This window comes from Taudactylus pleione, unplaced genomic scaffold, assembly GCF_031769625.1.
Source record: "Taudactylus pleione unplaced genomic scaffold, aTauple2 ptg000121l, whole genome shotgun sequence".
NCBI lineage: Eukaryota > Metazoa > Chordata > Amphibia > Anura > Myobatrachidae > Taudactylus > Taudactylus pleione.
The window spans coordinates 57,780-76,383 of record NW_028284523.1 but is presented as its reverse complement, the minus strand read 5'-3'; the positions used below and the strand labels follow the sequence as shown (position 1 = coordinate 76,383).

Sequence of the window (18,604 nt, the reverse complement as noted above, 5' to 3'; positions counted from 1 at the left end):
TTATCACTCTCCAAGGCTTAATAGATCCCTTTCTCTGTCCACTTTATCTCTCTTCAAGGCTTAGTACATAGACTGTGGGGTCTAGTTACTAAGCCTTGGATGGAAATAAAGTGGACGGTGATAAAGTACTAGCCAACCAGCTCCTAACTGTCAGCCTGTGACATGGCAGTTAGGAGCTGATTGGCTGGTAGGTTATCAGCTGATTGGCTGGTAGGTTATCTAAGTTCAGTTTATCTCCATCCAAAGCTTAGTAAATAGACCCATATGTTTTTAATGACAACTTAGCAGAAAGCCAGGCATATCTGTATGAAGTGGAACATGTTTATATTGATGTAATATTGAATTAACAAAAACACAGTGGTCTTACTTTATCCTCCTCTGCCCTTAAATCTGGCATGGTGCTGATGGAAAGATTCACTGCTGTGATTGTTACAAATAACACAGACAAACAAGCAAAGATTTTCCCAGGCAGTCCAGACTGTGGTTTCTCCACCATGTCCCGAAGGTGACGCATACACATGTTTAATTGGCTCTCGTCCTCAGGCTCTGATGGGTTTTCATTCTCGATCAGCTCATCCTCCCGTAGATTGAGTTCTGCAAAGTCCTCCATCTTTTGAATGTACCTTCTTTTACAGCACCACTCCAGATTGTCCTCCTCAATTCCCCAGTACAGCAGCTCCTCTTGGAAAGAAAGAGCGCACATTTCACGCAGAAGCCGCAATTTCCCCACACGCAGGAAAGTCAGGATAGTTCTGAAAGCTCCAGGATTTCGATCAAAGAAAAACTCATTGCAAGTCACATCATAATCATCACAAATACTTAAAATCTCATCAAAATTGCTGCACAGCTTAAGCTGTCCTAAGCGTGTCAGCGGAAACTCCTCAAGAGTCGTCCATGGAAGTAAATACTTGATACCCCCAACATTTATAATGGCATGGTGCTTGCGGTCTTCAACGTGGACACTTTTAAAGAGGTCCTCTCCTGGCTGGATGAGTCTGGCCCTCTTGTAAAATATTCCTTTTAGAGATTCTGCCTCTGTAAAGAAGGTCTGGTTGAAAGATGTGTCTGAAGCGCAGCTTAAAGCGCTATAGTCATAGTCTGAATTTTCCCCTCCGAGAAGAGTCATACTGATCTCTGTCAATCACATTCTGTGGATGTTTTGCAAGTAGAATTCTATAATAGAGAAAATAGGGTTCAAAACTATTGTTTAAACATAAAGATCATATATACACTTAATTGCATAAGGTCACGAGGTTGGTACGTGTTCACATCTAAACTGTCTGTGTACTTTAGTGTACCATATTCGGTTACTCAGCTAGTTTAATATAAAAAGTCAGTGTGCAAGTAAATTTAGCTGCACTGTGCAAATATACATGTAAGTTGTATCATCCCAACATTTCCTGTTTCCATACAAAGTGTAGTCAAACAAAATTAGAGCTGGACAATTTCCAGTTGCCATGGTGACAAAAACATGTGACATGCGGACCACAGGTAGTCCGTGTTCTGTGCGGCCAGTCCTGCACTGGAAGAGGGTTTTGCACAGTAGCCTAGCTCTTTGTTGTTTTCTCACAGAGCTGTAAGCACTAAGGGGAGGATGTATTAAACTTTCTAAAAAGAACAATTGGAGATGTTACCCATAGCAACTAATCAGGTTCAAGTACATTCTATAAAATGATAGCTAAAATGTGATTGGTTGCAAAGGACAACATCTCAACTTGCCCTGTTTCGAAGATTTGCTAAATCTCCCCATTAATATGGGTACCAATTTTAATAAATGTAACATTTGTCATTTACAGGGATCAGTATTTTGAACTGTCATTATGATTACTAAGCTGGGGGCACACAATCTGGTGTGTAATGGATTTGTGGGGACGAAGGTGGGTTTAATGAAAACAATGTTTATAATTCTTTTGTGGGGGTAGGGGATATTGACTGCCATGAAATCGATGCCAATGTGCATTGCTTACATGGCAATTCATCACTAAGAATTTTTGCATGGATCACAAGTTTTAAAATAAAAACTTAATGACTCCTAAATTTTACCTAAATGTGTCCAGACCTGAATGAATCACAATATAAAATCAATGCAAACGTCAATAAACATAGGCAACTGAAACCAAGCTGCTTCGGCTGCTCAGCAGAGCAAGTGTCGCAGTCAAGCTGGTGACAGCGGTGACAGACAGCGCTGCACAAGGAAGATTATTTATTTAGGAACATGAGATGGAAAAGCACTGAAAATAAAGTATATTCTAATTATACGGATGAAAGAAAACACTTAGAGTGAGCACAAAGTATTAGGAAGTATTTTATTGATGCGATCAATCTGTTTATTACATCACCACATTAGCCAAGAATTCTTGGGTGTTAGCCACAAGTCTGGAGGATTTAAGAGCGGGGCGTTTACACCAGCTGAACAAGATATTGTCTATAACACAGATAATATGAGATAACGCTACTGCCTCCAGCACTGTCCGAATAGACGTTTACCACAGCAAGACTTCTCTATCTATTAGTGACTCACCAGGAACCATCTGCATGAGAAAGAGACTTGGCTACAGCAAAATACACTTCCACTTCTAAATCATATAGCGGTCCCTAATTCTACGATCGTGCATGATTGATATCTAAATGAATAAGAAATAGCAGAAAATATCTGATTCTGTGCTATAATAATAATAATAATAATAATAATAATATATAGAACCAAGGATGTTTTTTCTCCCATTTTGCTTAGAAGTCTAAATAAAATAAACAAATAAAATAACAAATAAAACAATATTTATTCTACAGTAGTATAAAATGAAATATACATTTTGGTTACACTAAAAACAAATATATGATTCTAACGTTAGCTGGAAATATTGTTTAAACTCTTCCAGTAACTAACATCTATTGTGCCATTGATCCTCAAAGGGTTAATATAGAGACTAATAATGCCTACCTCTGTAAGGTACAAGATACTGTACAACATATGACAGATCACTGGCACAATAATACATTTTAGTTTGTTCATAATGAGATTCACATATGTATTGGGTATATCATCCAGAACATTACAATTGCTCAGTTGTAGAATACTTCTTCTACAATGCTATGTTACAACTATTGCAGATGAATGTATATTCTGCAGAGCCTTTCACAGATAGACACGTGGAATGGCACCAAAACGAATTGTGCCCCCCTTCAATTCTGAACAAATGTGACACTGATCAGAGAGCACGTTCCTGTACATAATTTATCACAGTGACTATCCCCTTAATTGGACCACTGATGAGAAATTGGCTACAAGTAAAGGCTCCACTTGGCATATGCATGTGCATTGGGGGGAAGGCTACAAGTGCTCAGAATCCCCCTAGACCAGACTGATTGAAGTATGAATTAGAACTGTTGCACTGACATTTCTATTATTGCTCAAGCACTTACGCTGACATTGTTCTATGATAGGTGAGCTCTTTCCAGAGTAAGAAGCAGATAAAGCTTTGCAACATATAATGCATACAGTATTGTATGGTATAGATAGAATACAAATGTGTTGGTGATAGATAATAGATATATAGTAAAATAATATACTTGCCTCTGATATCTACAGTTAGTACAATTAGGTCTGGGTGCTACAGACTATTATATCCTAGTAAGTAATGTATTCTGTGTACTGTTCTGGAAAACAAATCTTTACCTTGGCACAATTATTACCCCCAATCAGAAACGCTCTGTCAGGCTATAGCTGTAATGAGGCTATCTTGCACTTTTAGCTGAAAATCTTATTATTCTAATTTGAAGTTTTTCGTTACAACTTAAGATCCCTTACTTACTACATAGCTGGATAAGAGTAGATGGGGAAACACTGGACCATACCGTGTGCAAATTGGCTCCTAGCTGTGAAGGAATGTGGGATGGGGATAAAAGCATTTCACTTTTGTTAATTTGCCGCTTTCATCTGTCCCTGAAATCATTGGCATCTCTTACAGAAATAATTGCACACAGCCGAGCCATGCCATACGAGGAGAAGACTGAACAAGTACAGATGTATCACTAGATCAACTGACCAGGAATATCTGATTGTCTACAATTCTTTCTAACTCACTTCTGAGCCAGTTGACCTTATACTGATGATGGACTGGACATACAGAGACTAGAACGCAGTATTTTTTCACATGACTACCAGAGAAGAATATTGACTGTCAGCTACAATGGAGCAAGGCCTGATGTGGACAGTTAATCACACTCTTTCACACAGGTCTTATATAAAACATAATAAATAATAGTATATAATAGTTTATTTGTTGAATTGATAGGCTGCATGCTCATAACTATTGGTCCAGCTCACAAAATGATTGTCTCTACTTATATGTAGTGACAGGTCCACTTTAACATTATACCATAATAATGTTCCCACTTGGGAGTTTAGCAGGGTTCCACGCCCTCCCTAACTAGTAGATGTAAAAATGTGCCCTGCCTTAGTAGATATATAGTCAAATAATATACTTGCCTCTGATGTAGACACTCCCAGATTCTGATCGCGCCCATCACTCGTCTCCATGCATTTCCGGACGCCAGACCAATATCAACACACTGCACAATGGACTTAGCATAAGTCTTCTGTGAGCAGGCGCTCTGGAAATATCTCTAACTGCAGTGGAGACTCTGTGCATATCCCGCTCATCCCGCTACTGCTTCTCTGTCCCTGCAGTCTGCAAGTCTCCTGTCTCTCCTACAGACAAATGACCTTGTGGGGCACTGAATGGGACATGTGTTGTCCATACTTCTCAACTGTCCCGCTTTTGGAAAGACAGTCCCACTTTCTGGAGTTGTACCGTTGATCCACCCGTGGACTGCAGTGTCCTGTGGTGGGGAAAGTTGAGGGAAGAACTACTGCATAGCAGAGAAGCCAGTGAATAGATGCTGTGTGCATGCACATGTTACATGTTCACAGTGTCGGGAGAGCCCTGGGGGCAGCCCAGCAATTTCAGAAGTGCTGGGCATGCCCCTAGAGCAGTGGTGTCAAACTCGGGCCCTTCAGCTGCCGTGGAACTACACATCCCAGTATGCACTGCCAGAGCTTTGCTATTAGGGCATGCTAAAACTGTGGCAGGGCATGCTGGGATATGTAGTCCCACAGCAGCTGGAGGGCCCGAGTTTGACATCACTGCCCTAGAGTGATGAAAATGATCAGCACCCTAACCAAAAAAAATCCTAGTGCAGACACTAATTCCTACCTTCCAGTGCTTTTAAAAACTTGCTGTACACAGCTGTAACAAACTTCTCTTTCTGATTCAGCTGAACTATCATCTATTCTGAGTGCAGCCGTCAGGGCTGCCATGAGAAGCATCAGGACCCATTACAAAAGGGTGTTGGCCACACCATGTTGGGAATTTTGGCTCTATGCTAAAGCTAAGAGGGGGTGTCACGGTCTTGCGGGCTGACCCTCCAGATTCGCCAATCTGAGAATTGCCGCACGTGACTTTTACAGGTTACCTCAGCACATATGGTTAACTAAACCTGGTAACTGCAACCAGCAGAAGAAGAATATAATGCTAAAGCATAAGGTAAGCTTCTACTCATACCTGCACACACAATTATCAATACTTAGAAAAATAGGTAACATGAGCCATATGAGGCCTTGGGTCATAAAAACACAGATCCAGAACTAGAATGAATATTTAATTCAAGAATGTCTTCAAAGCTTATGTACAAAAGGTTACAAAGAATATAATAATGTTAAAAAAGTCACACAGTTACTCACACTTTCCAGAAAATAAAATAAAAGGGGGAAACAAACCATTTGGGTCACGGCGGATTAAATGGTTCTGGGACGAGGACTTCCCAGTGAAGAACTCTGGATCATCTGTCTGGGTTGACTCACATATTTATGCCTGCTTTTTCCAGGCACCCCTCTCAACCCCTCCTTGGGGATGATTTTAACCCTTTCCAGCTCAGAGTGGATTGTTTAGCTGGCTGAAGCTCAGGGTTTCCTGGCCACATGAGCAGGGGTTCTTTAATTACACACTCTGCTCTATTTAAAGTTTGGGAAACAGGCCTGGGTCAATAAACATGCCCAGTGACTAGGTGAGGAGATTCACATCTCCGGAGACCGAGTGTCTACCTGGTCCATCCATTCTTTTTAGATAACTGTCTCCAAACAGAACACAGGGCTCTTAATGACTCTTTTAGGAAGGGCCTGGCCAGCTGTCATATAATTCCACAGACATATTTCTTCTATGCCATATACAGTGGGACATATTTATGGCTGATTCAGGAAGACAGACCTTCTTACAATCTCTCTTGCCCAGCTTCAAAGGGAACTAGTCACGAGGGGTTTTGTCACCTCTCCACACACCAGGCCTCATGCTGATTACAAAGGATTCTTACATACAACTGTTCAAGAGGGAAAAATACATGTTATTACCAATACAATATAATTTGCAGTTATGCCCATTCTGATGTGAAATGAGCTTTTCCGCTACACCTTCACCTTTATGATTAGCATGTGAGTAGAGACACTTCATGCCGCGGTCTCCTATGCTGTATTCTGAATGCTGTCATTACCCTGACTGGATGGGCTGCTGTCGTCTTCCTGTCGAGACAGACCATCACAGTTTCCATTTTGGGACCCCCTTAGGTACAATATCGTTTGCAGTTATGCCCATTTTGATGTGAAATTAGCTTTTTTGCTACAGGGGTCCACATCATGTAGCGTTCCAACTAGGCTGTTTCAGCGGGGTGCTGCGCCATGCCCTATTTCTAAAGGGCAGAAAGCACCCTGCCCTCCAAAGTGGCGCCCCGCTGAAACAGCCTGTGGGTTCTGTCCCCTCTCGCGGGCCGCAGTGTCCTGCAGGTGAGGAAAATGGTGGTGCAGCGGTCACCGCAGGTGAATGGATCCCAGGCGCATGCGCCCGGCATCCATACACAGTTACCGCATCGCTTGGGGGGCTGCCCGGCATGTCCATAAGTGCCGGGTACGCCCCCAAGAGTTACAAAAAGGGGACGTTTCATAAAGACATGCCCCCTTTGCATTGGTCATGCTCCCTTTTTGGACGTGCACGCCACAGGTGCACGCAGAAGTGCCCTTCCTCTAGGTCCGGCGCCGGACCTAGATTGAACACTATCATGTTAGACAAGTGGCTGCATCTCTTTGGCAGTCTTGAACCCCTGTACTTTGTACCTAACCATCATCCTCTCTGTGCCCCTAGCTGCAGTGCTCCCCTTAAGCAAATCACAAACCTATGATCTTCTACCTCCTGACTCACAGCTTCTGGGCATCTTTGATATTGTACCTATGTTTCAAAGCTATTTTCACACTACTAGGACATCAAAGAATTGTTTTAATTGCTCTTTGAAAACACAATCAAATGTGTGTAATGAAATGTGTACATCAACTAGATTTCTTAACCTTACCCACACCTGTGTACCTCATGTCATGTTTAAATCAACACTTTTTTCTTTCACAACCCATTGTGAGTATGATAATAATGATAATAATAATAATAATAATAATAATAATAATAATAATAAAAATGTCCATCAACAATATCTGAGAGCAGATAAAGTGTAGTAATATACTTTCAAGTCCATACAGATGGTAATCAATTATATCCAATAGTAGATGACAAGGTCAAAGGCTGGAGGCAGACAGCATGTTTAAACATTTGATGGTCAGGACAGGCAGCAAACAAATTGTGCTCATAAGAATAGCTCTGGCCAGAATAAGTACAACAATAACCAATATACAGAACTGGGTCAGCAGCCACAAGGTAAATCTCAGGAGCATAGGCCATTAAAATATAGCAGGTACAATCACTACCATCGTGAACTATCAGCAACCTATTAAACATGCCTGGACCAATAAAATGATCAACATCACTCCACCCAGCTACTCTTTACATGGGGCTAGAGATGTGTCTCTTATAAGAGAGGACACTATAGCTTTAGAAGAAATTACCTCAGTATGCAATCTCTTGGTACCTCTTACCAAGTGTCCAGTTATGATTTTCCCATTAAGCACACAAGGCACATGCCTAGGGGAGCCACTTGCTGGGGGTGGCAGCACTCAGATGCTTGTTTTATTGCTGTCAGTCTGAGATTTCCCAGTATCTACAAAATACTTCCACTGTACCGTAGCTTAATGGTGCATACACACTAGACGATATGCTCCCTGAGCGATATCGTCTAGTGTGTCCCCGGCAGGGTGTGCTCAATGTCGTTCATGACATTGAGCACACCTGCTGAACGATATCATTAACGATATCGTTCAGCGCCGGACTCTCTCCCCCATTCCATAACATGCAGCAACCTGACGACATCGTCAGGTTGGCCTGCATGTTAACCCGATGAACGATGATGACAAACGACCCACGGGAACGCGCGTCGTCGTTATCGTTCATCTTTTTTGTGTTAAAAATGGACGATAAAGTGGACGACTGAACAATAACAATATCATTATCGTTCAGTCATCCACTTTATTCGGCCAGTGTGTACGCACCATAACACACTTCATTCCATCTGCATATGTCCTGCTAGTCCACTCTCTACTCTAGATTGCATACAGAGCAGTGAAAATATTTTGTAGTTAATGGGAAATGGATGGACCAATCACGGTGTATCCGGCCCTAGGGGCTGGCCAATCAGCAGGCGTGCCTGGAAGGCGGCTGCCCAGCTATCTGAAGTATCTCTCTGACTGGGTTGCACATGCAGTCGGTTATGTTACTTCTCTGCACTCCACTCAAGATGGTGTATGGTATGTTACAATGGAAATAGTTTGTAGTTAATGGGAAGTTTCAGACTGACAGACTGGTACAAGTGATCCACTTAATAAAATAAGCGGTACTAAAATGAGCATCCGAGTGCCACCATACCCCAGCAAGTGGGCACATACCGTAGCATATGAAATGTCATAGCTTTTTGCTTGTTTTATTATTACATTATCTAATACTGGCAAATGCCAAATTAGGACTTATAACCTATTAATGAAAATAATTAAATTAGGGGGAGTGCAATCATTCATTTTGTGCCTAGGATCGGCCTCACCCCTAAATCCGTTCCTGCCGTCGCTGGTCACTACATTGCCGAGACCTACTGACATTTCTAACAGAGCTTAATGACTTTATCTAGGCTAAATCATTTTCCAGTGAAGTTACCTTCATAATCTATCCCGATGACCCAAACGATAGGTATGATTGACCTCTCTTTACAAAATGTATCCTTTGGGTCTATTATGACCATATCTAAGTGTCCACACAGTTTGTGATGGGCTTATCCTGCAATGTGTTTAAACTTCCCTTAAATACCTCAGAAAAGCTAAATTATTTGATGGTGGTTTAATATTGGAGATTAAGAACTGTTTAACCTCCTGTGTCCTTGGCACACAGTTTAAAGAAAAAAAATCTGCTCAGATATATAGAGAAACGAAGGCTGCAACATAATGAACTGGAGCCAAAGATGCGTAAATTGTGATCCTGTGTGGGATGTCTAGCCCCATCCATACCAGCAGTAAATTATGTTTTCTACAGGGCAGGCTGATTGCCTTGCTTCTGACAATGGACATCATTAATAGACAGCACACAAGTAGGTAACAGGTTACGGGCATGCTTTCAAAACCAGCCTGCTCTTTTATACTGGAAGATCACAATAACAGCGACTGCAGGCTATGCACTGCAGGGCACAATGTATTAAGCCTTGGAAGTGGAAAATCCATTTTCAGACTATTAAAAAATTAAAGAGACAGTTTGAAAAACATTGTCATATTGGGCTCAATCCGTGTCAATAATTACCAGACCATTACTTAGATGAGCTAGCCAAGCACTAGTGGCCGGCCACAAAGAGCAATAATTGGCTGCAGCAACTGGGCTTCCAAAACAGATTGGTTGCAGCAGCAGGGCTTCCGAAGCATAGAGTAAAAATCATTGGTGATCAATACCTTTGCTTTCTTCTTCCAAAACTGGTAACTTAAGCTGGCCACACTAAACCAAATTTCATCCAACCATCCAACTAGTTGGCTGGTTGGAATGAAAATCTGGTAATGTATGGGAGTAACTGATGATCAGCAATTTGCTCCTAACTGTCAGAAAACATGAACATGGTCGTCAGACAAGTTTGTTAAATGTTTGATCTAAACAATTTATTCAAACAACAGTTTTTGTCCATTTTCTGGCGTTTGGGAGCAAATTTCTGATTGTCATTTGCTTTCATACCTTACCAGATTTTCATTCCAACCAATCAACTAGTTGGATGGTTGGATGTAAGTTGGTCTAGTCTGTGGCCAGTTTTATGATACTCACCTTTTCAGGTCAACTCTAGCACAACACAAAGATCAATTGCTCACTTGGCCATTTGACTGCATATAATATGCTGGATGTTTTCCCTCAAACTACAGTATATGAAATCTACTTATACAATTGAAGTCATTGTTCATATAATTGTTTAAAAACTGAATAGCCATTTCCTGTCCACCAGAGAGAAATGCCATAAGTGTTATTGTCATTAATCCTAAGTAGATATGGTTAGATGACTGAGTTCCCTTACTGTGTTTCATTCTTATAGAAATAATGAGTTTGTGATTAAAACTAGACTACAGCTGCTTTAGTTTCTGATATTTTATGTATTGGAGTTCCAGAATAAAAACTGAATAACTAATGCAGCCATAATTCTGTAACTGACAGCAGCACAGCCGGCTGAGATGATGTAAGTTGCAGCTTTGCACCAGTTGGAATGCCGGTTATTGCACTACCCATGTTTTCAATGAACATGACTTATATTTTACAGCTGGCAATGTATAAATACACCTTATATTAACTCCTGTTACAACATGCCAGAGGAATGTTACTGCATAGTTTGTATAATCTTCCTTTAGTTGGCAACTTAGTGCTGTATTTGGAATGCCCGATGTCTATCACAACACTCATACAGTGTACCTGCCTGTAAAACAATCTGCTACACAAGTACTGTTTATCAGCAGAAGAAGAACTAAACATGGAGATAGACTTGATTCACGTGCACAGTTACAGCTGTAATCCTTTTATACAATGTAGGAAAATAACAGAAAGGGGTACATTTACTAAAGTGAGAGTTTTTAGAAGTGGAGATGTTGTCCATAGCAACCAATCAGATTCTACTTAACATATAACTTGCACCTTCTAGAAGATAATAGCTAGAATCTGATTGGTTGCTATGGGCAACATCTCCACTTCTAAAAACTTTCACTTTAGTACATTTACCCCAAAGAGTATGGACAGCAGCTGTTTTGCTTGTCTTCAGTCCTCATTCATACACACAATGTTAACTTAATTTTTAAACTGTGGCCTTAACTGATTTTGTTTTTAGTATGAAAATGAGAGGTAGGGCTAAATTTGCTAAGAATCGAGTTTGGTCGAGATGACAATCTCGTGTGTTTTTAGGCATGTTTTTCATCTCACAAATTTACTAAGTGCAAACCCGGGTGGGTTTTTTAGTGAGTTTGGTTTTCTCACTTTTTTCTCTCCGGAGATGTAAATCTCGCCGTTACTCGCCATCGGCAAAAATCGGTCAGTTTTTTACTGTCAGATATACAACTCTCAAATTTACCAAGAATCGAGATTACAATCTCGGGAGAGATGCCAGCAAACTCGCTGTCAAATTGACGTTTTAAACACTCACCTCCTGATCAGCGAGTTATGCAGAAACATGGCGAAAAATTAATTTTTTATTTTTTGGAAAAAATGACGTGAGGTCCCCCTCCAAAACACTAACCAGCCCCGAACTTGCCAGCCTGTCCTGGTACCTAAAATGATGGGGACCAAAATGAATAGGGCTACCCCATAAAGTAGGTACCAGCACCAGGCAGCAGGGACTGGGCTGGTTTTAAATATAGGGGCCAAAAAATTGCGTAGGGGTACCCCTATATTTAAAACCAGCCCTGGACCCTTACTAGCGGGGGGCTGATGCCACAGCCAGGGGAGCCCTTTCACCGGGCCCCCCAGCCGCAGCATCACGTGGATTTAGCCAATGAGCGGTTCCTCCACGTGGGTCCCAGCCAATGAACGGCCGCTAATGGAAGCTGATTGGCTGGCGTCCGGGAGACTGAACTCAGTAGCAAGACTGTAACAGCATGCTGATACATGCTGTTACAGTGTATCCACCCACAGAATTGGATATCTGCGGAGAACGTTGCGGGACTTAAGGGTGAGTATTGGCTTTTTCTTTCAGGTTTTTCCCAAGGATACTTTACGTTGACAAGTGGACATGAACATCTGGCAGCAGGTAAGTCAGTGAGTGTATGTTCGTGTGTAATAAAACTTTAATTTCACAGTGTGTGTAGTGTTTTTTTACTCATTTCTTTCCCGGTGAACTACAAGTGCCAGCAGGCCCTTAATGCCTCGCATGCTGGTACTTGTGGTTCACCAAGTACCAGCATGCGGGGGAGGCTTGCTGGCACCTTTAGTTCAACCGGAAAGACAATGTTGATTTTTCTAATTTTACAGAACACCGACACTATCAACCCGCCACCCACCGCCAAGGGGTGGCGGGGATCAGGGGCAGAAGTATGGGAGACAATGGAGGCGCCTGCCGCCAGGCGCCAGCACTGAAGGGGCACCTCCTCCATCACCCACAATGTAGTCACCCCACTTAGGGCTGTAAATATGGGGAATAGGGGGGCACTAAATGATAACTTGCCTCCGGGCACCTGGGATGAACTTACGCCACTGGCGGGGATAGCCCCGGGCTATCAGCCTAGGCTAGGGGTGCCCTGGAGAGGGGTACCCCTTGATTGGAGGGGTACTCAACTCCCCAGGGATCCCTGGCCTGGGATGACTAGTGGTCAGGACTAATGCTGGGGCTGGGGGGCCCGGTGAAAGGGCTCTCCTGGCTGCGGCATCAGCCCCCCGCTAGTAAGGGTCCTGGGCAGGTTTTAAATATAGGGGTACCTCTATGCAATTTTTTTGCCCCTATATTTAAAACCAACCCTGTCCCTGCTGCCTGGTGCTGGTACCTAATATACGGGGTAACCCTATTCATTTTGTTCCCCGTAATTTTAGGTACCAGGACAGGCTGGCAAGTCCGGGGCTGGTTAGTGTTTTGGGGGGGGGGGACATCATGTCTTTTTTTTTAACAAACAAACCCGTTTTTACAGGTAGAACACAAGCAGCCAGCACATATCTCACTGATATGTACAGGCTGCTAGCTCGGGCGATATTTGCAGTGAGAAAACACTGCAATCTCGGGTTAGTAATCACATCTTCACCTTTAACTCGGGAGAAAAATCTCGATTTGCTTCACCATCGGGAATCTCACTTTCAGCTAAACTCGCTTCTTAGTAAATTTCCAAAATCCCCCAAAAAAACAACAAGAGTTTAGGCGATGGAAATCGAGATAAAAAAAACAAACTCGACCTATCTCGATTCTTAGTGAATTTACCCTGTAATGTTAATTTTATTTCAACTTTTAGTTTTATTTAAATTGCATTTTTTTTTTAAAGCTGGAAGGTTTTCAGCACCTACCTACCTGAGTTACTGTCCCAGGCCTCCCAAAAATTAGTCCCATCATCATGAGAGAATGATGATGACCAGCTGCCCAGCTAGCCACATGGTCAATCATAAATCATAATGTATAAAATTGTATTTCTATATCATACCTCTCAACTTTTGTTCTTCACGAAGAGGGACACAAAAGAGGCGGGGCTTCGCTTGAGGGGGCGTGGCCTCTTGGAAATGGGGCAGAGCCTCGCGGCAACCCACGTTGAAGTCACTATAGGGGGCGTGCCCAGCACGCTCCCAGATGCTGGCCAGCCCCCAGGCTCTCCCTACACAGGTTTACAGATGCCGTGCGCATGCGCACGGCATCTGTTCACCTTCTGCACACTCGCTGCAGCGGTATGTGCTCTCCCCAACTTCCCCCCCACCTCGGGACACTGCGGTCCGCAGGTGGGACAGCGGGACAGTCCCAGAAAAATGGGACTGTCTTGCTGAATGCGGGACAGTTGGGAGGTATGCTATATGACATAAAATAATGCAAATTTTTTTTTACTTTTGTGTATTTAGTAAAACTGGCCCCACTCACACAGCACTAGTCACAGCTTCAGTTTAAGTTTTTAAATTCCATGCATGGTGGCCAGCTATGGTAAGATCTGGCCAGTTGCCACTGGCCAGTTGCCAATCAGATTACTGATTGGCAACTGGCCAATAATCAGGGCAATCAGATTACTTTTAGATAAAACCGCATCCTGTTAGTATGGTCACCTTCAGACTGTAATTCAATTAGAGATGTGCACCAACCCCCGTGTTTTGATTTTGGATCTGGATTAACTTTTGTGTTTTGGTTTTGGTTCTGGTTTTGCAAAACACCCTCACTTGTTTTGGTTTTGGATCTGTATTTTTTGCAAAATATTATAAAAACAGCTAAAATCACAAAATTAGGGTCTGTTTTTGTTTCTACAGTATTATTAACCTTTCCAGTCAATTTTGACCACCTCACAGCCAGGGCTGGACTGGCCATCGGGCAGTTCTGGCAAATGCCAGAAGGGCCGATGGCCACATGGGCCGGTCCAGCAGAGCAGCAGCAGTTACCTCTAGAAGAAACAGTGTAGTAGGGAGCAGAGAAAATAAGCCACACCCCTTCTGTGATGTCAATGCAACTGTTCTTTAAACAGTCTGCACTACACGCTGCCTCAGGGCTCTAGCAAACCTTCCAGCCAGCCCGATGGTCTCCGCCCCCTTAGTCTACCTCCTGTCACATGGGCTGCCAGTCACCGGGTCCCCGCTGCTCCGCACAACGCGTCACCAGACAGTGCTACACTCACCCCGCACTCGGCTCCGGTCACCATTGGAAGCCAGGTAAGCCGCATAGCAAAGGTCCGCTCCTCATCATATCCACCGCAGGGCTTCTATCATTGTTCCTTCAGGTCCTCTTGCATGCGCCGGCTACACTACATCCCATCCTGTCAGAGGCCCACAGCTTTGCTCTCTCTCCCCTTATGACCTCTCCCCCATTCGCGGCACCTCCCGACCCCCCCCCCTTCCCCCACACAGGTTCTCCTCTGCAGCTCTCTCTCCCCTCACAGATCCAACCCTAACTCTCCCCTCACAACTCCAAATCCTCCCCATGTGCAGAACCCCTGCCCCCCCCCTTTCCCACACAGGTTCCCCTCTCCTCTCTCCTCCTAGAGCGACAAACTCCCAACTCCCCCCCACCTGCAACACCCCTGATCCCCCTTCCCCACACAGACTCTCTCTTCTGTGCTCTCTCCCCTTACAGCAGAGCATGCTTGCCTACTTTTGAAAAAGCATTTCAGGGAGATTGTGAAAGCAGCACCTATGAGTGCGGCGGTAAAGTGGGCGTGTACTGCTACATCTGAGGGGCGTGTTGTATTTTGACTTACATCCACATGTAAATGAGCCCCAAAGCAATTATTAAGATCTACTCAGTGATGAAAGCACACCTATACTTTTCAGAAAATACATGTAGCCATAGGGATCATTGTGCCTTATAACCAATGCAGGGAAATGGCATTTTTGAGGACATTTGAATGTCTATATCCCTGATTCATTTTCTTCCTCAAGTATATAACAGCTAAATTGCACCCCAGTCCTGGGAATGGCGAGTGCAGGTCTGCACCCCAGATCTAGGAGTGGCGAGTGCAGTGGATTTCTGACTTTGTTTATGCGGTTAATTTTTAATAACCTTTTGTGATCATAGCTTTCTCATGCACCCCATGTGCATACTCATTTATATTAACCTGTGTCAGCTGTCTTTTTGGTAGTGTGATAGAAGCTATGTCAGGTGACTGCCTTACCTTTAAAAGCCATTAGCTGGCAGGTGAGCTTTAAACCAGGTAACATTTTTTCAGTCTAAACTATGTGATAGCAGCTAACAGGTTTCCATCAGTGTGACGGATAGTGTAGGACCTGCAGAAAGTGGGGTCCCGTGATGTGGGCTGCGGGCTTAAATGCATTGATCAATCCATGAACTAAATCCCCATTATTTATTTACTTATTTATACATCATTGTGAGTGTTTAAACATGGTGAGTGCTGGGTTTTCTGTTTTTATTTATTTAAGCAATGTGGTCACAGGCCACTTGCACCCCAGTCCTGGGAATGGCGAGTGCAGGTCTGCACCCCAGATCTAGGAGTGGCGAGTGCAGTGGATTTCTGACTTTGTTTATGCGGTTAATTTTTATTAACCTTTTGTGATCATAGCTTTCTCATGCACCCCATGTGCATACTCATTTATATTAACCTGTGTCAGCTGTCTTTTTGGTAGTGTGATAGAAGCGATGTCAGGTGACTGCCTTACCTTTAAAAGCCATTAGCTGGCAGGTGAGCTTTAAACCAGGTAACATTTTTTCAGTCTAAACTATGTGATAGCAGCTAACAGGTTTCCATCAGTGTGACGGATAGTGTAGGACCTGCAGAAAGTGGGGTCCCGTGATGTGGGCTGCGGGCTTAAATGCATTGATCAATCCATGAACTAAATCCCCATTATTTATTTACTTATTTATACATCATTGTGAGTGTTTAAACATGGTGAGTGCTGGGTTTTCTGTTTTTATTTATTTAAGCAATGTGGTCACAGGCCACTTGCACCCCAGTCCTGGGAATGGCGAGTGCAGGTCTGCACCCCAGATCTAGGAGTGGCGAGTGCAGTGGATTTCTGACTTTGTTTATGCGGTTAATTTTTATTAACCTTTTGTGATCATAGCTTTCTCATGCACCCCATGTGCATACTCATTTATATTAACCTGTGTCAGCTGTCTTTTTGGTAGTGTGATAGAAGCGATGTCAGGTGACTGCCTTACCTTTAAAAGCCATTAGCTGGCAGGTAAGCTTTAAACCAGGTAACATTTTTTCAGTCTAAACTATGTGATAGCAGCTAACAGGTTTCCATCAGTGTGACGGATAGTGTAGGACCTGCAGAAAGTGGGGTCCCGTGATGTGGGCTGCGGGCTTAAATGCATTGATCAATCCATGAACTAAATCCCCATTATTTATTTACTTATTTATACATCATTGTGAGTGTTTAAACATGGTGAGTGCTGGGTTTTCTGTTTTTATTTATTTAAGCAATGTGGTCACAGGCCACTTGCACCCCAGTCCTGGGAATGGCGAGTGCAGGTCTGCACCCCAGATCTAGGAGTGGCGAGTGCAGTGGATTTCTGACTTTGTTTATGCGGTTAATTTTTATTAACCTTTTGTGATCATAGCTTTCTCATGCACCCCATGTGCATACTCATTTATATTAACCTGTGTCAGCTGTCTTTTTGGTAGTGTGATAGAAGCTATGTCAGGTGACTGCCTTACCTTTAAAAGCCATTAGCTGGCAGGTGAGCTTTAAACCAGGTAACATTTTTTCAGTCTAAACTATGTGATAGCAGCTAACAGGTTTCCATCAGTGTGACGGATAGTGTAGGACCTGCAGAAAGTGGGGTCCCGTGATGTGGGCTGCGGGCTTAAATTCATTGATCAATCCATGAACTAAATCCCCATTATTTATTTACTTATTTATACATCATTGTGAGTGTTTAAACATGGTGAGTGCTGGGTTTTCTGTTTTTATATATATATATATATATATATATATATATACACAGTATATGCGCAAAAAAAAAGTTAAAGAGTAGATAAACTATATTTAAAAATATGCCCCTTCCTGATACTTTCTTTGTACAGTTATATATTTCACAAGATTATATTTGTTTAATGGAAAAAAAAAAAACCCGTTAGCAATTGATTCTTTAATTCTTTGTCAAGAAACATCTCAGATCAATGACAAGATATTGTACTTTGTTAATTCTTGATACGTACTTTGTATATTTCTTATTTTGCTGTTCAATAAACAGTTAAAAAAAAAAAAAAAGAACAGCTCATCGTGTCTGCCGGTATAACAAGTTTTCCCTCGCACCCCATAAAGACAAAACTTGTTATGTACAGGCTAATGCAACTGGCTGATACATACACAATCAGACATCGCAGTTATGCCCAGCGCCACATTGCCAGGAATTCAATTCCCTCCTTTGTTTTTTTAAGTAAGGGAAGCATGTGGTACCAAAAGTTTGAGAGGCAGTGATGCAGAACTGTGATAATAAAGAGATGCAGAGCTGTGATAAATAAAGAGATGCAGAGCTGAGATAAATAAAGAGATGCAGAGCTGAGATAAAGAGATGCAGAGCTGTCATAAATAAAGCAATGCAGAACTGTGATAATAAAGAGATGCAGAGCTGTGATAAATAAAGAGATGCAGAGCTATGGTAAAGAGATGCAGAGCTGTGATAAATAAAGAGATGCAGAGCAGTGATAAATAATGAGATGCAGAGCTGTGATAAATAAAGAGATATAGAGCTGTGATAAATAAAGAGATGCAGAGCTGTCATAAATAAAGAAATGCAGAACTGTGATAAATAAAGAGATGCAGAGCTGAGATAAAGATATACAAAGCTGTGATGAATAAACAGATGCAGGGCTGTGATAAATAAAGAAATGCAGAACTGTGATAAATAAAGAGATGCAGAGCTGTGATAAATAAAGAGATGTAGAGCTGTGATAAAGAGATGCAGAGTTGTGATAATAAAGAGATGCAGAGCTGTGATAAATAAAGAGATGCAGAGCTGTGATAAATAAAGAGATGCAGAGCTGTCATAA

General features: G+C 42.5%; 1 protein-coding gene across 3 annotated transcripts in view; it reads right to left on the bottom strand.

Moving 5' to 3' along the window:
• Positions 1 to 18,604, bottom strand: part of KCNG1 (potassium voltage-gated channel modifier subfamily G member 1) — a 65,711-nt gene that overhangs the window by 14,725 nt on the left and 32,382 nt on the right. For all 3 annotated transcript variants that reach the window (XM_088472202.1, XM_088472203.1, XM_088472204.1), the window contains exon 2: positions 368 to 1,173. In XM_088472202.1, coding sequence (XP_088328328.1) covers positions 368 to 1,126 — 759 coding nt within the window. In that variant the 5' untranslated portion in view covers positions 1,127 to 1,173. The remainder of the gene's footprint in view (positions 1 to 367; positions 1,174 to 18,604) is intronic.